Raw genomic sequence first — 25,501 nt, forward strand, 5'->3', positions numbered from 1 at the left:
ACACATTGTTTTAGATTATATTAGATAACACTGTGCAACAAAATGGAGGTGAAAGTCTGGGGCACGGAAAATTCCTCTTGGGGAAGAAAGACCTTGGTGAGTATATTATGAACACCGAAGGACAGATCCGCCGTGAGTCGAACTTATACGTTATGGCGTGATGAAATTTTTGTTAGAGACCCTGTGGGCCATCAGGAATTAGCGTTATATCTTTGTTCACTGTTGCTAAAGTGCTCTACTAAAACAACAAACAAATATATAATGCTAATTCATGATGGCTTACAGGGTTTCTTGCAAAAACTTCATCACGCCATAACGCGAAAGTTCGACTCACGGCGCATCTGTCCTTCGGAGTTTTTAATATACACACACCAAGGGCTTTCATCTCCAAAAGGAATTATCTCTGCCCCAACATTTGTATTTTCATCTCTACAGATCTAAGATACAGATGTCGCAGAAAATAATTAAAATTATGTACACAATATAACAACAAATATCTATAAACATATATTGAGGTACAATAGTTTTACAACGATATCACATGCATACAATACTAATGCATTCAAAGGATTACAAAAACAATACAATAATATCACCATAAGCTCCAACGACTCGATGGTTGTTCTTCAGTTTTATTAATTTTCCAATGTTTTGGGTCCATTAAATATGACCTGTAGAAGATAAAGTTGATTAAAACCCCTCATTATACACTGCCGCTCACTTGAATAGAACCCCCCTGCAAATTTTTGTTCAACCTCCATTTTTTTAAGTTTTACTATATTTTGCTTCATGTGTTTGGAGTAAACTTAGTCATTCATTTGCATTCAAACCCAATTTGTATAAGAATTATGCAAGGAAATCAAAATAAAGCCAAAAATTGAAGTAAAAAATTTGGTTCATTTGAATAGAACCCCCCTTTAAAACTATATATCCCTCCTGATTAAGGATACACCCGTATATCCTACTTTGGCAGGGATTCTTTAAATAATCAGGTTTAATGTCCAACAAAGCTTGCTTTTTTCATTCAACAAGTTTATTTTTGGAAGCGTGCTGTGTCCTTTAGTCGTATATTTTACGCATAAGTCATTCCAATACATTTTAGAGAATATTTACCACTGTAGAATATGGCGGCCCCACAAGGATACCCGCATTTCTTTTCAAAATGTAAAGTTTTGATGACTCGAAGTGCACAAAAGTTTATAAAATCGTGTTGAAATTTCCACTCGGGATATCCAAAAATGTTATTCACTACTGGATATGTCTGTTTCAGAACTCCTTTATAGGTTGTCGTGCGCATTTAGAGTGAAGTAAATTGACGTCCATGTCCTTAATAATTAGTAATGCCTTCCAGCACCATAAAGGCACATTCATCGCTACAGAAACAATTTAGAAGATGGTCTTCCATTCAATAGACGCGAAAAAAATAGATATATAGTTATTCAATTGTTTACTTAATGAGGATAGTCCTTACTAATAATGGAGGACTTGGGCGTCAATTTCTTTTACCCTAAATGCGCACGACAACCTATAAAGGAGTTCTGAAACAGACATATCCAGTAGTGAATAACATTTTTGGATATCCCGAGTGTCAATTTCATCACGATTTTATAAACTTTTGTACACTTCGAGTAATCAAAACTTAACATTTTGAAAAGAAATGCGGGTATCCTTGTGGGGCCGCCATATTCTACAGTGGTAAATGTTCTCTAAAATGTATGGGAATGACTTATGCGTAAAATATACGACTAAAGGAGGCAGCACGCTTCCAAAAATTAACTTGTTGAATGAAAAAAGCAAGCTTTGTTGGGCATTACACCTGATTATTCAAAGAATCCTTGCCAAAGCAGGATATACGGGTGTATCCTTAATCAGGAGGGATATACTTTTACTGAATATTAGTGAAAGTACTTCGTTTTTAATATAGAGTGAATATCCATCGATATTCTAATACAATCTTTCTGTATTCCGAAGCTTTAAAGGGGGGTTCTATTCAAATGAGCCAAATTTTTTACTTCAATGTTTGACTTTCTTTTGTTTTCCTTGTATAATTCTTATATTAATTGGATTTGAATGCAAATGAATGACTAAGTTTACTCCAAACACAGGAAGCAAAATATAATAAAACTTAAAAACTTTATATCTTGTATAATTCGGAAAAAATGGAGGTTGAAAAAAATTTTGCAGGGGGGTTCTATTCAAGTGAGCGGCAGTGTATTTTAAATAAAAAATAATATACTTCTTGCTATGCACAATTTTCCACCAATCTGCTGTTATGTCCGCTAAACTTCCAGCCTTACCGCCATAATCTACGGGTAGCATATCACGTGGCACATGTTCATAGAGTGTATCAAGTCCTTTTGTGTGGAAGTGGGTCTGCAATTGAAAAGGTTTTAAAATTGACAAACTACATAGTTATAAATGAAATTGTCCTTACCATATTGAAAACCTCTTCCCTTATAAATGGCTTTGTTATGGTCACCATACGATTGACATGGGTGGGACAGTTAATAATGTGCATTGCCTTAAGTCTTACAGGATATGCTTCTTGTAAGAAATTCATATAGGCTCGCATTACCATCAGTGACATGTTGGCTATGTGACGCAGTGTATAATTGGCAATATCTACAATATGTATTTCCCCACTCGACAGGGAGGACATATCATCATCAATATCACAGTCTTCATCTTTTGCACTTTCAGTGCTGGAAACTTCATTGAAGTTTTCGGTTAAATCATTGTAGGTGAAACGAGTATCGGTCATCATGAAAAATGCTTTGCTTTCTTCAATGCTATTTTGCTAAAAGTGAAGAAGAGGAAAAACTAGGAGAGTTTGCATCTCTGTTTCGATTATAGGAATTTTATAATAAGACATACCGTTTTGGGATCCTTATTGATAAGACGAAAACATAAAACTTTATAATTGTCCGGCGTTAGACCAGGCAATGGAACCATTTCTCTGGAAATAAGAATTAGATGGTGTTATTTAGAATCACTCACATGTAGCAATGTAAATTAAAGATAACTCTCTAGGTGATTTACATTATCTCTGATTGAATGGTGGGTACAAAAAATTTGCTATGAAAAAGTACGCGAGAAAAATGTAGGTCAAATTAACCCTTAATATTTTTCGATAAAATGAAATCTTTTTGGACGTGGCAAAAAATATTCACCTTAAAAGATAATTTGCATGGAAGCTGTGACTACATTTATGTTAAAAAATGGTTAAAAATGGGTTGAAGCCAACTTGTCTTTTTTGTTTTCTCTCGATTTGTGATTAAGCGTACAACATCTTCTTGATATATTAGTGTCAAAAAAAACCACAAAAAAGTAATTGTTGCTATCCGATAATAACGATATTCTGGGCAAAACTCGTAAAAAATAAGTTTGAGCTATATCTCAAGAACAAGAGCTGATGGAGAAAGACCGCGACCGGATTTGAAAATAACTCGCCGAATTCAGTTAGAAACAAAAAAATCATGTAAGAACGGCGTTAAGTTCAGCCGGGCTGAACTTGTTATACCCTCCACCACAAGTTGCATTGAAGTAAAATGGAATAATTAGTTTCCTTTCGTTTATGAAGAAGAGTTAATACTAAATTTCAGCAATTTCGGTAAAACAATGTGAGGCACCGTTCTATGGGGGCTATTTCAAAACGTCGATCTATACCGACACATTTCTGACGGAAAGTTTTTAGACTCAAAGAAGACTAAATACCAAATTTCCTATATTTCGGTAAGAAAATGTGGCTAAAACTTAAAAAGTACCGAAAATCAAGAAGTACGCTTCTATGGGGATATAGGAAGACGTGGACCTATACTTTCTGGAATTTTTTATTACTCTTGAAAGACTAAATAACGAATTTCAGCCATTTCGGTGGGATATTGACGCCACAATCTTCAGTATTACGAAAATCGGGAGGTGGACCTGTACAGACAAATTTCTGCCGAACAAATTTATATCACATTGAAGACTAAATACCAAATTTCAGCCATTTTGGTAGAATATTGAAGCCAAAACCTTCAAAACACGGAAAATCGGGAGGTACCTTTCCATGGGAGCTATATGAAGCTCCGACAAATTTAAAGGGGAAGTTTGAGTACCCCCAACGAAGTCAAAATACCAAATTTCAGCCATTTCGGTGGAATATTGAGGCCACAAAGTTCAAAATACCGAAAATCGGGAGGTACCGTTCTATGGGGGCATGGACCGATACCGAAAATGTTCTGGGGGAAAGTTTTATACCCCTAAAGAATACTACTTTCCAAATTTCAGCCATTTTGGTAGGATACTGAAACCAAAACCTTAAAAATACCGAAAATCGGGAGGTACCGTACTATGGGGGCTATATCAAAACGTGGACCGATATATCCCATTTTCAATACCAACCATCCTGCAAGTAATTAAAACTTCTGTACCAAATATTGACTCTCTATCATTAAAATTGCGAGCTGTATCTTGATTTCAACAGGCAGACAGACAGATAGACGGATGGACAGACGGGCATGGTTAAATCGACATAGAATTTTATGCTGATCAATAATATATATACTTTATAGGGTCTCCGACGAATATTTCGATGTGCTACAAACAGAATGACAAATTTAATTATACCCTCCATATGATGGATGTCCGGTCAAACAGGTGCTGGTTTGAATCGATGTGTGAGAGTTCGCATTGTCATGATGCATAATGATTCGTCTTCTCTCGTTCGCATGTCGAATTCCTAAAGAGACTTCAGGCAAAGAAATGGTAGTGTTACCCTCAGAATTAACCGGTTTACATTTCTCAACCCGTATAGTCGCCACACGGTCAGTTTTGCCGAAGACACATGCGACCATTTGTTTCGAAGGTCTTCTTCCATGAACAACTTTCGATGGATTTGGCTCGCTTTCGAAGACCCAAGCGGTCGATTGAAGCACCGCGATTGTTTTTGTTCACAATTTCTTTGCACAAAACCACAAGAGCCTATTTTTGAGCGATTGACCAACTTTGCTGGATGTAACGACAAAAATCCATTTTTGCGACCAGGTGTTCATGCAATATCAAATCTTAGTTTGTGGAAGAAATGCCCTATGATTGTGCGTTCACGCACGGCTTATTTTTTTTCTGGCATAACGTCCGTCACGACCTCCGTTGTTTGGCTAGTGTCGGCTACGATTGAATTCATTAAACCATTTTTTCATAGTGATATCGATGCACTCTTGCCGTGATTATTGGACAAAAATGTTCACAAGTAAATTTAATTTTTTTGCAAAGTGTTTTTTCCAAGTCACTGTAAAGAACCCAACACATGGTCGTATGTCAAACTGTCCTGAGTTCGCTTAGCATAAAAACTGTCAAACATTAAAAAAAAATGTCAAATGACACCTGGCGACACTGCGTGTTGACTAGGCCAGAAGGTTTTCTAGTGCCCCTAGTGATACAATGACTTAAGAAATAAACGTTGTTAATTTTTATAACCACAATGGTCCAATGTTCCCCACAAGCAACATTTGGTAACTCCCTAACTGCGAGGAAATGATAAGAATTTTTTTCTCAGTGGACTTATTTTCTAGACTACTAAGACACTCGAGTGTCTTTTTTCCATCGAAGATGGGTTATAAAGATCCACATTTTGGTATAGTCCCCATATAACGGTACCACCCGATTTAATATATTTTGAGGATTTTAGCTACACTTTCCGCCCAAATTGGTTCCTATTCGGCACTTGCAGTTTCAAGAGGTCAAAAAACTTCTGGACCAAAATTATGGAGATGTGTCCACGTTTTGGTATAGGACCTATATAACGGTTCCTACCGATTTAAAGTATTTTGAGGCTATTAGCTACATTTTCTGACCAAATCATCTGAAATTTGACATTTGATTTAATAACCAAAAAACTTCTCCACTTAAAATTTCCAAGATAGGTCCACGTTTTGATTAAGTACATTGAAAACCTAATGTACTTAAGCGAACGGAATTAGCATATATCCATTCTAAAAAAAAATGTGGACTGTCATTGTCAAAATTTTGATTTTAACTAGTTTTTTCGCCATAAATCCGTCAATTTTTTTTAAGTCTCTCGCTTAAGTACAATCCCTTAGTATGTGTAATAATCTTTACAAATACATACGGATCGATTTTAACCGAACTAGCTGTAGTTTGACATTTGAGGTTCTCAGTGATTCCGAAACTTGTCCACCAAAAATCGTTAACATTGGTCCATGTTTTGTTATAGCCCCCATATAACGGTACCCCCCAATTGTTGGTCTTTTGAGGATTTTAGCTACAATTTTTGTCCGAACTAGCTGAAATTTGACATTTCAGGTTCTCAGTGATTCCGAAACTTCACCACCAAAAATCGTTCACATTGGTCCATTTTTGGTATAGCCGCTATAGAACGGTACCTCGAAATTTTTAATCGAACTAAATGTAATTGGACATTTAAAGTTCTCAGAGGTCCCGAAACTCCTCCACATGGGTCCATGGTTTGAAGAAATTTTAGATACATTATTTGGCCTAATTTAGGCATTTGGGGAATCCGAGATGGAACAATGTTTTCACCTAGAAGGATACTAATTATTCCACTTTAGTTCAGAATATTCTATGGTGGAGGTTACAAAAAGTTCGACCCGGCCGAACTTATGCCTGTTCTTACTTGTTTACTTTGGCATTTACTCTTTCAATTTTACTTACACATCAAAGTAAGATTTTTGTGTTGCTTCATCATCCGGATTACGATCAATGAATATCTGTGGAGTTTTGTTCCGCAAGAGATAGTTGTGTTGTATTATTTTTTTTGTTTCCTCCAAATCCCCATTCATGCATTTTAAGAACCTCTTCAGTAACGTTGTATCTGAAATTAATAACTTATAAGTACATACTCACACAAGCAAATACATATAAAGACATTGTGAAAAATAATACAGACACTTTTAAAAACTATTAAATACTCGTACTTAGAAAATGTAAGAAGATTATTTAAAATGTCAGTCTCTGTCAAAATATTGAATTGCATCAAATGAATAACAGCATTTGGGTAACACTCTAATATACAATATTTCTATGCAAACAATTACAATGTCATAATACATACATACATTCTTATATCAGTAGCTTTTATACATTTATTCTCTTTGCTTGTTCCATTTTTTTTTTTGGCCAAGCTCTTAACCACACAACAATGTTATTTAATCTTTATCTCTACAAAGAAACGTATATGTATGAGAGGCAAAATCAAGCAGGTGGCACATGTTTGAGAACTGACCACAGATAATTGATAATGACAATATTAGCTGTGTTTTATTTGTGTCATAATGAAAAAATTATGTTAAATTTTAGTTACATTCAACATTTTTAAAATGCTTTAGTAAACGCAATTAAAAATGTTAAATATTTTAGTAAAAAACAGAAAAAGTGTTATAATTAAAAACATTAATTTTCAAACATTTAAGCAAACACTACTATTATTTATAAAGCAGGTGATAAAGCATCAATTACCCACACTAAGTCTGTATATAAATTTGTACATATGTATATATGTACAATTAGATACATATATGTATAGTCGCTTATGTTATTAGTTACACGTTTCATTGCTCAATTATTTTAATTTAAAATTTAGATTTGTTTTGTGTATTTTATTGCAGCCTACAGACTAGGCGGATGGCACAAAAAGAGTTATTGTTAGAAAAGTCGTTCTACTCGTACTTTTTGGTTGTTGTAACTATTTACAAATCAAGTTACTAACCCATTATTTTATCAAACGCACTGTCGCACTGAATAACTAGTTATCCTTTGGCAACTAAAAACATAAACAAGAAAGAATATTTTCTGTTTTTAGAATAGTTGAGGTGAAATTTATGTTCGATTTCAACACAATCCACCCTTTTGTTTCGATCACTGTTGGATTTGAATATGCAAACTTCTGAATTGTAGCCAAACACACTGTGTCACGCGTACGTCGATATTTCTTCGTCATTTTGCTAACAAAAAACTCGCAGACAGACAGTGAGTGGTAAAACCTAGGAAAATATCATAAAGGTCAAAAAATATATCGATAAAATGTCGATAAAGGACCATTATATAGTAATATGAAAAGCTGGTTTAATGAATTCTATCGCGGCCGACACTCGCCAAAAACGAAGGTAGTGAGGGTCGCCCAAAATCGGACGTTGCGCCAGAAAAAAATAAAGCAGTGAGTGAGCGGATAATGCAAGATCGCCATGTTATATTTCGCGAGATAGAGGCATTTCTTCCACCAACTAACATTTGATATTGGAAAATGGATTTTCCACGCTAGATCCAGCAAAATTGGCCAATCGCTCAAAAAAAGGTTCTTTGTGCAAAGAAATTGTGAATAAAAACAATAGCGGTACTTCAAACGACATTTATAAGATCGTCACAGAAGGCGAATCTTGAATCTATGTTTAGGAGCCCGAAACAAAACATGAATCGACCGTTTGGGTCTTCGAAATCAATCCAAATTCAACGAAAGTTGTTCATGGAAGAAGAACTTCGAAGCAAATGGTCGCTTGTTTCTTCGGCAAAACTGACCGTGTGGCGACTATACGGCTTGAGAAATGTAGGACGGTTAATTCCGAGTGTTACACTACTATTTGTTTTCTTGAAGTCTCCTTAGAAACTCGAAAAACGAACAAGAGAAAATGAAGCGTTCTGCATCATGACAATGCGAGCTCTCACACATCCATTCAAACCAGCGCCTCTTTGACCCGACAAAACGTGGAATTGATGGGTCAAGTGCCATACAGCCCTGACTGGGGATCCAATGACTTCATTTCATGCCAACACATCAAGAAAAAAGACTTGGTAAACGATTTTCATCGCCAACAGATTCTGTAAAAGCGTTCAAAAATATAAATATAAAAATATTTCTACCAGAAATAGATCAAGTTCGAATATGGACTATATCGGTCCGCTCCTTCGGGTACCTCCCACACAAAATTTTGGAAAAGGGCAGTTTAAGACCTCCTCTCGAATCCTTAATTTTTGTTGTAACAACTCGTATTCGCTGCCTTTACGACGGTAGAATGTGGACTGTATATGTCAGAGCCTTTGGATACCTCCCACACACAATTTCGGAAAAGCGCAGGTTTGAACTTTCTCTCGAATCGTTTTGATTTTTTGCAACATGTTGCACTCAAGGCCCTATTACAATGGTACAAGTTTTTTTCAGTGGCAAGTCCATACTTCTTGAGGGAATGACCCGAAAGCTGTAAAAACCCCCTACGGCCAGCATGTGTAGTGACTGGTGCGCACGACAACTCTAGAACCGAATACTGCATTGGTCCACACTTTGCATATCGTAACATTTCTTCTAATGTTAGATGAAATTCGAAGATAGAGCTTATACGTTAACTACTTTCGGTAACTGCCCCACAAAAGTTCGAAAATACTCGCTAAAATGGTACGCGCAAAATCTCATAAACGGAACAACCTATTTGGTCCATACTTTGGATCTCGAAATATTTTGCCCAAACTTAGTTTATGTTCAAAATTGTTTATGTGAAAAATGTGTTTCAATACACACAGGCTGATTGAATATCGCTAGCCGACTGATACTTTTTTATTTGTTTAAAGCTAATTAGTTAAGTTACCGTGCATAATATTTTCTTTGATACCCATAATATGTATGTAACACCTCGAAATATTCGTCGGAGACCCTAAAAAGTAGATATATATTTTTGATCACAAAACATGCTAAGTCCATATACCCAGCAAAATGTTCGATGCCAAAGATGTCATTCAATCATGAGTGAAAGTGATCTGGCATATCATCTTTTTAGCATCTTCATCGATGAATTTTATATGAGCGTGGACCCCAAAAGATGCTATTCAGTTTTAGATTCAAAGCATGTCATTTACACCAATGCTTTGACATGTCATTTTCACCAATGCTTTGGCATGTCATTTCCGCCAATGCTTTGGAATGTCATTTTCACCAACTCTTTGCAATGACATTATCATTACGACGAGAGTTTTAACAACGTTGGTTGTGATTTCAAGTCTCCGACAACATCAAGCCTATTGTAAATAATTTATCTATATATATAAAAGAGTAGTGAGGTGAGTGACTGACTGACTGATTGACTGACTGATTCATCAGCGCCCAGACGAAACCGCTGAAGCTAGAAAGTTGAAATTTTGGGTGTAGGTTGCTGTTGGTGTGTAAGGGTGAGATAAGGCTGGGTTTTTGGAAATTCGACCTAGAAGTGTACGAAAAGTACTAAAATGTACTAAATATGGTACCCTTTGTATTAGGCAAACGGTAAGAGCTAGAATTCTGAAATTTGGAATGAGGGTAACTGATAGAAGGCTAGAAAGATGTTCCAAAGGTTTTTTAGAAATTCGAACTACAAGGGTACGAAAAGTACTAAATGGTACTAAATTTAGTACAATTTGGATTTGTGTGAACGGATAGAGCTGGAATCCTGAAATTTGAAATTGGGGTAACTTGTGGAGAGTAACAAAGAAAGGTTTTTGGAAATTCGAACTATAAGTGCACGAATAGTACTAAATGGTACTAAATTTAGTACAATTTGGATTTAAGTGAACGGATAGAGCTGGAATACAGGCATTTGGAATGAGGGTCACTGATGAAGAGTAACAATGAAAGTTTTTGGAAATTCGAACTATTAGGGTACGAAAAGTACTAAATGGTACTAAATTTAGTACAATTCGGATTTGGGTGAACGGATAGAGCTGGAATCCTGACATTTGAAATGAGGGCCACTGATGGAGATTAACAAAAGTACTAAATGGTACTAAATTTAGTACAATTTGGATTTAAGTGAACGGATTGAGCTGGAATTCTGAAATATGGAATGAGGGTCACTAATGGAGAGTAGCAAAGAAAGGTTTTTAGAAATTCGAACAATAAGTGCACGAAAAGTACTAAATGGTACTTAATTTAGCACAATTTGGATTTGGGTGAACGGATTGAGCAGGAATCCTGAAATTTGTAATGAGGGTCACTAATGGAGAGTAGCAAAGAAAGGTTTTTAGAAATTCGAACAATAGTTGCACGAAAAGTACTAAATGGTACTAAATTTAGTACAATTCGGATTTGGGTGAACGGATAGAGCTGGAATCCTGAAATTTGAAATGAGGATCACTGATGAAGAGTAAAAATGAAAGGTTTTTGGAATTCGAACTATAAGTATACGAAAAGTAATATATGGTACTACATTTTTTGGACATTCGGATTTAAAGTATACGAAAAGTACTAAATAGTACTAAATATAGTACAATTTGGAAATGGGTTAACGAATAGTGCCGGAATCATGAAATTTGGAATGGGGGTCACTGATGAAGAGTAAGAAAGGTGTACCAAAGGTCGAAAAGTCCTAAATGGTAGCGAGTTTAGTATGATTTGGATTTGAAGAGCTGGAATCCTGAAATTTGGACTTAAGATTACTGTTGGAATATAGAATTGAGATATGGAGGTAGCTTTGGAAAAACGTACTAATGTACACGAAGCAGTACTAAATGGTACGGAATTCGCTACAATTTGTATTTGCGTGAACAGATTACTGTTGGAGTGTAGGATTGATGTAGTTTTGGAAATTCGTACTTATGGAAAAGTGCTAAATGGAACTACATTGGCTATATATTGGGTTCAGCTGAACGGATAGAGCTGAGATATGAAAATACATTTTGGAAAATCGTGTACGAAAGGTGGTAAATGGTACAAAATTTGGTACCTTTTGAAATTCGGTATTAGATTGGCAATTGGTGTTTAGAGTGGAGGTAGGGAGGAGGTTTTGAAAATTCGTACTTATTTATAAAAAAAGTACTAAATAGTACTATAGTGGGTTTTAGGGGAACGGATAAAGCTGGAAATGTGAACTGGGGTTGGGATATATTTTGAATATAAGGAAGTAAATTTTGCCTATGTGTACGAAAAGTTGGGTAACATTCTGATACCAAAACCATTTTGGTATTGTGTAAATAGTTAAGGTACTAAATTTGGTGTTGGGTGTAGGAACAAAGCTGGGATTATATAATTTGCTATTTGTACAAAAAATATGAAATGGAAAAATATTTGTTATGAAGAAAACTGTAAAATTTGAGACAAAGTTCCGAGTTTGAAAAATTGTACTGAATATTGTTCCATTGATTTGATGTTAACGCCAAGACGTTTCTAAATAATGTACTGAAATTAAGTAGTCAAATGTGAAGTATCTTTTCAAAAATGTTTTTTGTTCTGACCGCTTTGGTATGTTAATTTGAAAACGTGGTTCAATGCAACAATTTTGTTACCTAGAAGTTATTTACCCCCTGATAATAAAAAAGCCTAAATTGAAATGCCTCCAAAAAATTTTCCGTTATATACAGTTGGCATACCCGTGCACATTAAGTTAAATTTTTTTGTAAAAAAAAAGTTTTTCTAACCTTTCATGCGACAACTTCCGAATTTCGCTTGGAAAATGTGCAGAAGATCTTCAAAATACTCTAAATCTTCAAAACATCTATTCTATTTTATTTTTTTTATTTATTTTCGAAATATTTATTACAATTAAAAATCATAATAAAAAATTATAAAAAAGCACTAGCAACTAGGGCTATCGGCCTACATCTATTCTAATAAACGTGGATTGAAGTGGACATTTTTTAAAATAAACTTTTATATCTTCTGAGTATTCAAGGTCTAAATTTAAAGAAAATTGGACAATATAGATTTGTTCTTCTTTTAAAATACACTAAGTCGAGAGGTACCGTTATATAGGGATATACGAAAACGTGAAATTTTTATGGCCATTTTGAATGCCGAAAATTTAACGGACCTATTCGGGTTCTGGGCAAAACCGCTAAAGCTAGAACCTTGCATTGTAATTGTGCGTGATTGTTGTTGTGAAGGCGTGAGATAAAGTTTAGTGTTTGGAAATTCGTACTGGAAGGGAATGCTGTGTTAGTGAATGTTTAAAACCAGGAGTCAAATCTGAAATTTGCAATAAGATACGTAGTTTTGGAAATTCGAAATAAAAAATATGGTAGTTGTGTAGGGATGCAATACGGCAGATTTTTTTTTTTGTAAATTCTGACTACAATCGAAAAAAGATATTGGTAATAAAAATAGGTCTTAGTACAACATAATCTCCAGTATTCAGCATTCCCGCATTAAATATTGTTTATATATATATTTTGTTCCCTTTCCGCATACGAAGTAGCGGGCATTTGCTAGTCTTATATATTTAGAGAAATGTGTATAAATAAAAACACAAAATTCATCTCTATTGGATCGATGGAATAGGTTCAAATGCGGGTGAAAAGATCGGATCTCTCGCGACTTCCTTTGCATTTGTTCAAATGCTAATGAAAAGATAGGATCTTTAACGACTTCGTTTGAACCAATGCAAAAGATGCCATGAAATCACGTCATCCCTGAAATTTTGCTGGGCTATATCGGTCCAAGTTTTGATATAGCTCCCGCAGAACGGTTTCTTCTTATTTTTGGAAATAGTTGAAACTTGATATTTAGTCTTCCTTAGGGGTATAAAACGTTTCAGCTTAAATTTGTCGGTATAGGTCCATGTCTTCATTAACTCCCATAGAACGGTACCCCCTACATATTAGCCACTTTATTCAAACGAAATTACTGAAATTTGTTATATAATCTTCTTTGGAGTCATAAAAATTGCATCGTTTTGTACAGCCTCCATATGAGGCGCTCAGCGCCAAAACGGCCTAACCCACATGCCCAAAAAATCAAACTGACTATAAGGTTCAACCGGGACCTTTTGAAATAAATACTAAAAACTCCATACTGCCTTGTATAACATTAGGTTATACTACCTGCTAAAATAATGCAATATGGAGTTTTTAATCCTTATAATCTGTTTGATTTTTTTTTGGACATGTGGGTTAGGCGGTTTTGGCGCTGAGCGCCTCATATGTGAATACGTTTATTCACATTATTCAACCGGAATAACTGAAATTTGGTATTTAGTCTTCATTAAAAGACTATCTGATTTCTTCAATAAGTTGTTAATTGCAATTTTCTGTTCCCAGAAGATACCCAGCAAAATTTGAAGGAAGGGGTTCCATGCGATGACGTGATTTCATGACGTGCTTTGCATTGGTTCAACGAAGTCGTGAAAGATCCGATCTTTTCATTAGCATTTAAACTAATGCAAAGGAAGTCGTGAAAGATCCCTTCTTTTCATCAGCATTTGAACCCATTCCATCGATCCAATAGAGATGAATTTTGTGTTTTTACTTATACACATTTTTCTAAATATATGAGATTAATTATTTACAATAGGCTTGATGTTGTCGGTGACTCGAAATCACAACCAACGTTGCTAAAACTCTCGTCGTAATGATAAGGTCATTGCAAAGGGTTGGTGAAAATGACATGCCAAGGGGCAAGCATTAGTGGAAGTGACATGTCAAAGCATTGGTTTAAATCATGGTGTAAGAAAGAAGGTGATACAATAATACCAACTGACGTCTTCATTTGCTGTCAAAACATATTTTTAATCAAAAATAAATAACAAATATTTCGCTTCTATAAAAAATATTTGTGTACAACATCTTTGTTTAAGCTTCGCGAATAATATTTTAACGTTTTCTTCTAACTTTGGTGGATATTTCGCGCAAAAAAAAATTGACAGCAAATGAAGACTACAACCTAACGTCAACTATTGGATCACCTTGTTAAATTCGCCTTGGTGTAAATGACAGGCTTTGGATCCAAAAATGAATAGCATCTTTTGGGGTCAACACTCATATAAAATTCATCGATGAAGATGCTAAAAACATGACATGCCAGATCACTTGCACCCATGATTGAATGGCATCTTTGGCATCGAACATTTTGCTGGGTAGTAAAAATAGAAAACTCGCAAAAAAACTATCCATATACATACAAACCGAACCCAGATTGCTGCAGTTTAATATTGTGTGTATCCACATATATACATTAGGGTTATGACTTTTTGACATTTTTCCTCAAAAATGATTTCCTGTAGCAGGGATGAATGAACTTTTGCCTATAAATCACTATGCTATCGTTTATTCCATTGAAATATAAAAAAAGTTCACGCACAAATCGATTTTAAAAAAATAATTTTTTAAAAAAATATATGAAATGGAAAAAATTTTTTTTTTCAAAAAATTATTTTTTGTTGCACGAATGAATAAATATAAGCCTACTAATAACTATAATAACGTTTATTTCATTCAAATATTAAAAAAGTCGCGAAAAAAGTTACTTTGAAAAAATTTTAAATTTTTTGTTTTTGTTAAAAATTATATTTTTGAATAAAAGCGTTTACGACATTTTTACGATTCTCAGAATTGAAGAAAAATAGTGAGAAATAAATTTTATGTCATTTTAATTATCTCATGTGGCTCTAAAGTTTATTTTCAATTATATATCTGTTTTCAGTGACTTCAAAAAATTGTCCATAATTTCGATAAATTACAATTTTAAAATCATTTTGTGCGTGAGGTTTTTTCACCGAATCACCTTTTAATTAAGATTTAATGTAATCTTATGGCAAAACTCATCACGCTATGATACAGGGATATGAGGTTGTAAAAAAGTCATAACCCTAATATACATACATATATACAGGTTTAAGTCTACCCTGTGTTGTTCAATTTTATGTATTTCGAAGGTTTTTTTTGTCAAATTTTCCAACCGATATTGCTGCCAGAGAATAAAAAAGGTAAATTCGGAAAATTGTAATTTCGACTATTTTGGATGGATCTAAAACGTCGAAAGTTCCCAAAATCGGGTAGTATCAATCGGGGCTATATCAAACCGCTGCACCGAAAAATTTCTGGGGGAGAGTTTTGTAGCCCCAAACTATATACCAAATTTAGGGGGGATAATAAGGTTAAGCCTCGGTAGGTACCGTGTTTTGGGGGCTATTTTAAATCGTAGACCGAGAAGTTTTAAAACACTAAGAACCATAAATGCCAAAATATATCCAATTTAGTCCAAACATGTAGATAAAAACATGAAAATAATTGAAAACGTGGACCTATGTCCAAAATTTTTTGTGCAGACTTATATGTCCACATCCATAATTTTTGTTGAGAAGTTTTTTGTCTACAACGCCAAATTACATCCAATCGGGCAATACAATTATATGAGAGCTGTTCCAAAACGTTGGCCTATGTCCACAATTTTTGGAGGAGAAATTTTTTGGTGGCATCATTATATGTGGACTATTACAGAACGTGCCCCTATGGTAACAATTTCTGGTGGATACATTTCTTGGCCACTAGTAACTATAAGCGCCAAGTACATCCAAATTGGACCGAAAACGTCGACAGAAACTTCAAAATAACTGAAATAGTGCGGTGCCCATTTTCGAACTTGTCCTGCCTTCAAACAAAAATCACATCTGTAGCCTCCTATATCATTTTGTCTGGATGCTTGAGTGATTACCATTCCCATCGCAGATTATATCAAACTGTGAACCAATATAGCCCATTTTCAATACAACCAGAATTACAAAGTTAACTATACCCTCCATCTTACGGTGGATAGTATAAAAACTATAACAGGAGTGGTGGGCCTATGTTCTATGAACTGATCCTTATTTTAGTAAAATAAATATGAGAATACTAGACACTTAAAGAGTTCGGTTTTCGCTAAAAAGGCATCATTTCAAAAACTGAGAAGCCAATTGATAATTCCCTTCGCCGGGATGAAATCATGATATTGGTAGCGATCAGTAAAATTTTGCAACACTGTCAGTTCGTTTTGAAAAACATTACTCTCTGTAATAGAGGGTAATAAATGAAGTTGAGCCAATGGGGGAATACTCCACTCAAGCAATCGAAAATGAGATTGAATCTTCAACAATAAACAAAACAAACAAAAAGAAATAATAATTTCGTTGGTGCAAAAATACCTTTTAGAAGTTTTCTGCGCTAATTTTAGACGATTGTGACAGTGACAGATACAATCAGCACAGGTTGTAGTAGAATAGCACGCTATAGTAGAGACGGTACTTCTGCGTTGAAGGTGTTTGAAGAAATGGAACTAACTATTGGGACATTTTGGACCACCATCTCGGGAAGTATAACTTGAATCAAAAAGTGACCAGCTATTAAGATTTCAACACGATCCAAAAAGTTGTCTTAAACTGAATTAGGCGAAAAAGTGTTGAACTATTGGAATGGATCGACATAGTCCTTCTGTGAACTTGACCTAAGTTTGAGTGTAACTGATTTCTATAGTTATGATCCCACCAGGCCTTTTGGTTGGTCACCATAGGATTTGTTAGAGCTTTCGGGCCATTATGTCAGGAAGCATGGTCTTGTCCACAAAAACATGATTTCGTTGTTATTAGAATCACAACGACTACCTTCGGTGAAGAAGAAATATTACGATGTACAAATGTTGGATACCAAATCGGTTACTGTCTTCCAGAGTCATCGTGTTAACCAGCCAGATGAACAAAAGGACCTTTCTAGATCTGCTCAATTTTGTCTAAAGCGAATGGGGTCTTAAAATCTTTGGGGTCGAAACCATTATTTCCATCAGGCACATTTGTGATCGAATCATATTGTATATACCCAGATTAGACGTATACCCTGAATTTACAAAATACCCAAAATACAAAATTTCCCGAAAAATGCTAGTTGAAAATTTATTATTTCCGTCTTACAATGCTCTTAGTAGTCAGATAACTCACTGCCAAAAATGTTCGACGTATAACCAATTTTTTACCCTCCACCATAGAAATCTGCATCCAAATGCGAAAATTTTGTGCGAACATTTTTCTTAAAGTCATATTTTTCGGGTCCAATATTTGCAATTGTCATTGGAATACCTCGTACTCCATTGCACATTTTGGTTTTTTACGTTCCGGATCTAATAAATCATTCCCCGTGAAAATCCATCTACTAAAACGCGAGTTACGAGAAATTCCAATTATATATTATTATTTTATCGCGTTTTCTGCGGGTCGTTCCCACTGCAATGAAAAAACTAGTACAACATCTTCGTTTCAGCGGATACAGAGATTTGAAAACTTCACTGAAATGGGAGCTACATTCATTTTATCCCAAACAAACAAAAAAAAAAAAAAAAAATTGTGTGTGATGCTACATCCACGGTTCTTGATTGATTGCCTTGAAATAGATATATATCGATATAGATGTTCATGGTGAACACAGAAATCGGATGCGGACAAAAATTGTATGCACTTCGCGCAAATTAGCGATATTTTTAATGTTAAGATGCAGCCAATACTACATCTTAGCCTCCAAATTGTATTTCGAAAAATATATACAACTTAAAAGATATGCTCTTGCTGCACATGAAAATCACATGGGGACAAAATGATTTTGATAATTACGCGATTTACATGTATTTTAAAATGCATATAAATTAAAATGGGTTATTTTACCTCTATTTCCATTTCAGAAGCCTTGAGATATACCCTAAGCAACCCAATTATCTTCCTCAATGTGAAAGCTTTAATATGAATGTCTATAAAGCAAAATCTGTCCATTTTATTGGGAGATTTAAGCAAAATGAAGAAAGTATTCCTACGGATTTTACCAATATTTTCTACTACATAATGCATGTGAAAAAATATTTTTTCAAACAAAAAATTATTTTTTTGACCAAAATATGTTTTTATTTTGGCTGTAACATCGAAACTATAATACCAATCTGTATTATTTTAGTCTCATTTTATTAGCCGTGAGGTTTTGATCCACCACAAATTTTTATGTAATTTTATGGCCGGTAAATGGACCTTTATTTTGAAAAAAGTTGTCTTATATTCAATTATATATCAATTTTATGTAATTTCCGCGAATTCTGCGTAAAATTTTACATACAATGCAATATACTCGCTGAAGTCACTTCGAGAGAACTACCAATTGTTCTCATTGAAATAATTAGCGTTTTTATAATATTTTCTTTATTAAAAGCCGAAATAAAACCGCCATAACTTTTGTCCGCAACAACCAAAAATTGGCTCGCGCTCTGATTCATACTGGGAATTTTTTTCTTAACCTACATATATACCAAAAATCTTTGATGTTGCGCGAAAAAAAATTATCCTTTTTTCTGAAATGGAATATGAAATAATTGACAAATTCGTGATATATTCTTGATCCGAATAAAATTCTAAGACTCTAGTGTCCGCAATAATTGAGATAGAACACACACCGAGTGTCTTTTTTCCATAGGCAGGTCAAGTTTGAATATGGGCTATATAGGTCCAAGTTTTGGTATAGCCCCCATATAACGGTACTACCCGATTTAAGTTATGTTTAGGTTTTTAGCTAAATTTTTTGATTCAACTAGCTGACATTTTACATTTAAGTTTCCTTTCTCCACTAAAAATTGTAAAGATAGGTCCACATTTTGGTATAGTCCCCATATAACGGTACCTCCCGATTTAAGGTATTTTGAGGATTTTAGCTACAGTTTCTGCCCAAATTTGCTCCAATTTAGCACTTGGGCTTTCAAGAAGTCAAAAAACGCCTGCACCAAAAATGGTGGAGATAAGTTCACGTTTTGGTATAAGTCACATATAACGGTATCTCCCGATTTAAAGTGTTTGAGACTTTAGCTACATTTTCTGACCTAGCTGTAATTTTACATTTGAGGTTCTCTGTGGTCCCGAAACTTCTACTCCAATAATCGTCCACATAGGTAATTTTTTTGATATATCGTCTATATAAAGGTACCAACAGTTTGAAGAATTTTTTTTTTTCGTGGACAAACAATTTTTGCACCTAACAGGAAACTTATTATTCCATTTTATTTCAGATTATTTTATGAGGGAGGGTATAAAATGTTTTTTACTTGTTAATATCCCTGTAACCTCAGCTAACAATTTTTGCCGAGGGCAATGATATAAATTTTTCCCGAGATTCTCTATTGTTTTTCGATTACACTGTACAAAAAAATTGAACTTTTTTCAAAATTACAAGAAACCCCGCATTGATTATTCAAAAAAAGTAAAAGTGTAAAAGTTTAACAAATAATTTCTAGCTATAATATCTAATTTTGTAACGTCATTTTCTTAACAAAGTATTTTACTTAGATATCTAGTTTGTTCTGGGACATACTGTGAAATTTTGTGTAGAATATTTCTTCTTTTAACACCTTTTGTCTAAAACTAAATTTCATGTTACTTTCATACATCAAGTCGAAAAAAGAACAAAACAAATTTATTCAAAAACAAGTGAGCAAAGGCTATAGTCGGGACGGGGCCGACCATGTGATACCCTACACCACTACCCCTGTACATAAGCTTTTCACTGGTAAACATTTCTTTTAGGGAATATAATCCGACTACCACCAAAAATAGTATCTCCCTTGTTTGACCACCTTCGCCAACCTGCTTTACACCAATGTAAAGGTAATATATTCTTCTTCCATTGCCGTTGGAATACCCCTACTATAAGCCGATATATTCACAAAGAATAAAACTTTGAATTTGTCTCCAAATGAGTTTTTCCCCATTCCGACCCCTAAATATTATCCGACCCCATCTGCCACCAAAAATTTCGTCACTATCCGATCAAAATTGCAACTTGTAGCGTGACTACAAAAAATGGAAGAATTGGGTATATTACTAAATTTTGCAATATCTCGGTTTGCTCACTTACGCCAACATACTTTGCATCAATATAAACGAGATCTTTTCTTCTTCCATTGACGGGTATTCCTTTTGGAATACTCCAACCAGAAGCGGAGATTTTGACTTTTCTCCACATAAGCTTTTCGCTTATTCCGACTCCTGAATATTATCCGTCCCTCACCAAACTAAATAGACTTCTTCCTCTGTGGGACCCGCATCAACTCCCAAAAAATTCGTAACGATCCGATCAAAGTTGTGACCTGTAGCGGAAAATGGAAAACGGGATGCAATACCAACTATTGCGATATCTCTGTTGTTTAAGCAGCTACGACAACCTACTTTATATCGTTGTAAAAGTGATATTTTCTAATTTCCTTGCTTTGGATATGGTAATATTCAAAAATGTTTTACAATCGTTGAAGTTGAGGTTCACCATTTAATAAGTCGCGAACTGTTAATATATTTTATATAATATGAATAAATTTATATTAATTGAAGTGTTTTAGCCGGGTTCTCATAATATAGACCATAATAAATAAATTACGTGGAAGCTGTGTTGGAGGTAATATAAAAAAATGGGTAAAAATGTGTTGAAGTTAGCAAGTTTTTTTTGTGTTTTTTCTTGATTTCTGGTCAAACCAGGGAAAATTCAGACCTGAGCTCAAATAAAGAATTGAAGAATACCCCTTGGGCAACATGGTTCTAATGCGTGACTTTTCGATATATACAGTGCATCCCTCTTAAATCGATGGTGACATTTTGAAGTTTTGAAATCGGGTTTTTTTTTGAATTTTTCTTATAATTGGAGGGCGCAACCAGATAATGACCAAAACTATTTATTGGATTGTAGAACTCGTGATTCCACGTCGTTTGATGTATATCTCATGAGTGTGCTCCGCACAGCTCCCTAGTAATAGGAGTCCAAAGTCGAATTTTTGGTGCGTAAATTTTCTTTAAAAACCTATTTTTTGGCTTCAAAATTTACATCTGTGACTCAGGTACCCTTGAACCCCGCGTGATTTTAGTTTTTTTCCGCGCCGGATTTAATGAGCCCTACCGCGATCGAATCCATCCACTAAAACCACTGATATAGATAGCCTGAAAATAGGAAAATAAGCAAAATTTTATTTTGACTAATCCGCATACTAAACCGCGATTTCCCTTAAAATTTTTTACATAAATGGAATCCTTTATACGCGATTATAATATTTGTCAAAAAGGTGTGTCATAAATTACAGAGATTTGGGAGTAGTATTCGTATTTAACCAAAAATAGAATCAGGTAGCACATCCGCGGTTCTTGACGAATCTGTATAAAATTTGTCTTATTGACGTATTTTTAACAGTGGGTCACTGAAATCGGATGCGCCTTATAATCATATGAATATCGCGTTATTTTTACCCACATGAAGCATTTTGGTGTAGTAAGATGCAACTGATGGCACACTTTGGTCGCTGAATGAAACATTTAAAAATGCAAACATAATGACAGAAATGCACTCGCTCTATGCGAAAAGCACATGCGCCTCAACTGATTTTAACTATTTCGCGCGTTATACGGTTTTTAACTTTTATGTTTTTTCTTTGATTGTAATATCAATATCACTCTTTATTTCCTAATTCTATTGCTTATCACACTAAGCAAATATACTTTCACGATGATAAACTATTTTCCTTGAAGAGATTTTAGCAAAATAATTCAGGTTTTGTTTGGTAATTTAACGAAATAGTAGAATAACTCCCAAAAAATGTTCTCAAATTTTTCGTATTAAACAATAAAATATATTCTTGAAATAATTTTCTAACAATAAACTTTTGTCTTTTGTTGTAGCTGTAATATGCAATTTAAAATCCTAATCTATAAAATTTTGGTCTCACATTTTTCTGGACATTCTCCAGATTCTGTACGTATTTTTAATTTATTTTTTAGAGATTTTTATGGACTCTGAGTTAGAATAAATAAAATTTACTCCAAGATTCCTTCATTATTTTTTGATTTTCCGCGAAAATGAAAATAAATTTAGCAAACATTTTGGCGTTTACGGATAGATATTAAATGTTGTTACCGATTTATATATTCATTTTGGTATTACAACACAAAGGGAATTTTTAAAAATTTTATCTTTATAAGGGAATAAAACCCCCCATAACTTTTGGGCGCAGCATCCAATTTTGTGAACGCGAACAGATTTGAAACCACGATTTTTTTCTTAACCCATGCACCAAAAATCGTGAATGTGCTTGTAAAAAAATTTTTAATTTTTGTTCGATGGAATTATAAAGGAAATTTGAAATTTACCATATACCTCTTAAAGAAACAGAGATATTGGCTTTGAAATAAAACGTAGATCATTTCTCCAAATAAGTTTTTGCCCATTCCGACCCCTGAACACTTTCCGCCCATCATTGAAATCAGTAGGCTTCTTCCTCTGTGGGACCCCCATTAACTCCCAAAATTTCGTGACGATCCGATCAAAATTGCGACCTGTAGCGTGATTACAAAAAATCAGAAAATGGGATGCATAATCGACTATTGCCATATCTCTGACATTTGACCACCTACGACAACCTAGTTTGCATAATTTTAAAGACGGGTTCTTCTACTTTCATAGTCAGACTTTGCTTTTGGAAAGTTTTCAACCAAAGCTGTGATATTCGTCAAAATAATTAAAATCGCAAAAATGAAAATTGGGGTTTTATTTGCTGCTATTGTGATATCTTCGTTGCTTGATCACCCACGAGCACCTACTGTACATCATTAGAAAGGTGATATTTTCTACTTTCATTGTCAGGTTTTGCTTTTGGTATAGCCCATATAGAAGCTGAGATATTCGCTTTGGAAAAAAACGTTGTCTTTTTATCCACCTAAGTTTTTTGCCCTTTCCGACCACTAAATATTATCCGATCATCGTCAAAATCAATAGGCTTCTTCCCCTCCGGGACTCACATCAACATCCAAAATTTCGTGACGATCCGATTAAAATTGCGACCTGTAGCGTGATTACAATGTTTAGATGGACAGACGGACAGACGGACGGACGGGCTGACGGACGGACACACATAGCCAGATCGACTCAGCTCGTCGAGACATTAATTTTGGTATATATAAGTATGGGTCTACGACTATTATTTCGATGCGTTACAAACTTTTTGGCCAAAACCAACTTATAATACCCTCCCCATATAGTGGTGTAGGGTATAAATATTTGGGTGTTTTGTTAGCAAACTTGATGTATATATTTTCTTGATATATATTGTAAATACAAATTTCTTTTATTCGGCGACTTATATTAAAATTTGATGGAGAATATTTTTGTCTTTGATGTCTTCTATCTAGAATGAAGATTTGTGACACAAAATATAATAAAATCAGATAAAGTACAATATTAACCCTAAAACGTGATTTTACTTTTGACACATTCCTGGCGTTTAGGTACGATTTAGAGTTTTGGTGTATTTTGGTGTATTTTTCATAAAAAGATACCCCGCATTGTTGTCAGTAATATTGCCAAAGACACTTTATACCTAAAATGCAAGGATTCCAAGGAATCTGATGTCGAATATTCCAAAACCTGTAGAAATGGGCGAAACTTGCCACGCCTATTTAGGTTACTTTCCTACGTAAACTTTTAAAACGCCGATACACGTGTCTTCTTTTTTTCGGTCCTCTTTCATAATCTGGCCGAATTATCTTGTAATTATTTTTTGTGTTGTACAGTGTTATTTTCCGAGTAATCTGCACCTTCTTCTTTATCGATATTCCTTACCGTTTTTTCGATAATTTTCCGAATATCGGATTAAAAATACGATTTTTTTGGAATATCTGAAAATCTTCATATTTTCTGTTCATTTTCGAATGTTGCTTTAGATTTTAGTCCCAAATTGTCATTGGATTATGTCAATAGAAGTTGTTTCGATGCCATTAGGGGTTGTTTTTATTCCAAATCTAACTTCTTCTAACAGTAGCATTTTGATGTTGTGTGATTGTAAGGATCCGGACTTTCAATTTGACTTACAATTTGCTTCTTGCAAATTACTGAGGGGTTTCATTTAACGCGCTACGAATTGTAGAGATTCTACTGTTTATAGAAACATTTATTATTTTACCATTATATCTGCCAAAAGTTCTATCGACAAAAATTGCTTCACTGAATATATTTTCAAATTAAATTCGATGTATTCAAGATAAACAATAAACAATTACTGATAATGTTTTATTTGTTTTGTCCGTGCACACCAATAAATGCTAATTATTTTTAGATTTGCATTTCATAATTATTCACCCTGAAGAGGTCATATCAATAAATCAACATTATTTCAATTATTGCTTTATTCCGCATTATTTGTTTGCATTATGCTGAAGTCCACAAAAATCAAAAACATTAAAACCCGACACGCTATCAATTCTTATCGTCTGGCGGTACATTTCAAACACATACCGATTTTTTCCGGTAGATTAGGATTTTCACGAAACCATGATTTGAGGATTTTTAATTTCTCCTTGACACTGATTTCGGCACTCATTTTATTTTATAAACAAAAGAAGAAAATTATTCTATTAAAGGGAGTCTCTCCGGCTGTGTTCCGTCTAATTTTCTTTGTGGACAAATTGAGGTTGTTATCCGCACAATGACTGATTACAGACTAAACTCGTTGATGGCGGTTGTGTTGACGCTTTGGATTGAGTATCATAATATTTTGTTTTGAGTTTTGTGTATGCTAGCGTAAGGGGGTAGGGGGGGTGAAATGTTAGTCAAACGTGATTGTGAAATTCTAGCGGCAAATTGTTGTAGAAGCGGGCGGGACAATGGGACAAATAAAAATGTATTTAAAATAATATTTACTATAGAGATTTTTGTGTTGAATTTAAGAATGTTTGTTGTTGGTTGATGCGGTTCATTGAAACTGGTAATGTTAATTATATTTTTGTTT

The 25,501-nt window shown here is 34.4% G+C and overlaps 1 protein-coding gene across 1 annotated transcript; it reads right to left on the reverse strand.

The window, feature by feature from the left end:
- Window positions 1–480: 480 nt before the first annotated feature.
- Window positions 481–25,221, reverse strand: LOC141397807 (alpha-tocopherol transfer protein-like). Its single transcript, XM_073974544.1, has 6 exons — window positions 25,009–25,221; window positions 6,676–6,835; window positions 2,875–2,956; window positions 2,435–2,797; window positions 2,237–2,373; window positions 481–671 (listed from the first exon to the last, which is right to left on the reverse strand). The coding sequence occupies exons 1-6, from the start codon at window positions 25,091–25,093 to the stop codon at window positions 593–595; spliced, it is 906 nt and encodes a 301-aa protein (XP_073830645.1). The 5' UTR covers window positions 25,094–25,221; the 3' UTR covers window positions 481–592.
- Window positions 25,222–25,501: the final 280 nt, after the last annotated feature.

This window comes from Musca autumnalis, unplaced genomic scaffold (genome assembly GCF_047663935.1).
Source record: "Musca autumnalis isolate F117 unplaced genomic scaffold, ASM4766393v1 scaffold_3, whole genome shotgun sequence".
NCBI classification, from domain to species: domain Eukaryota; kingdom Metazoa; phylum Arthropoda; class Insecta; order Diptera; family Muscidae; genus Musca; species Musca autumnalis.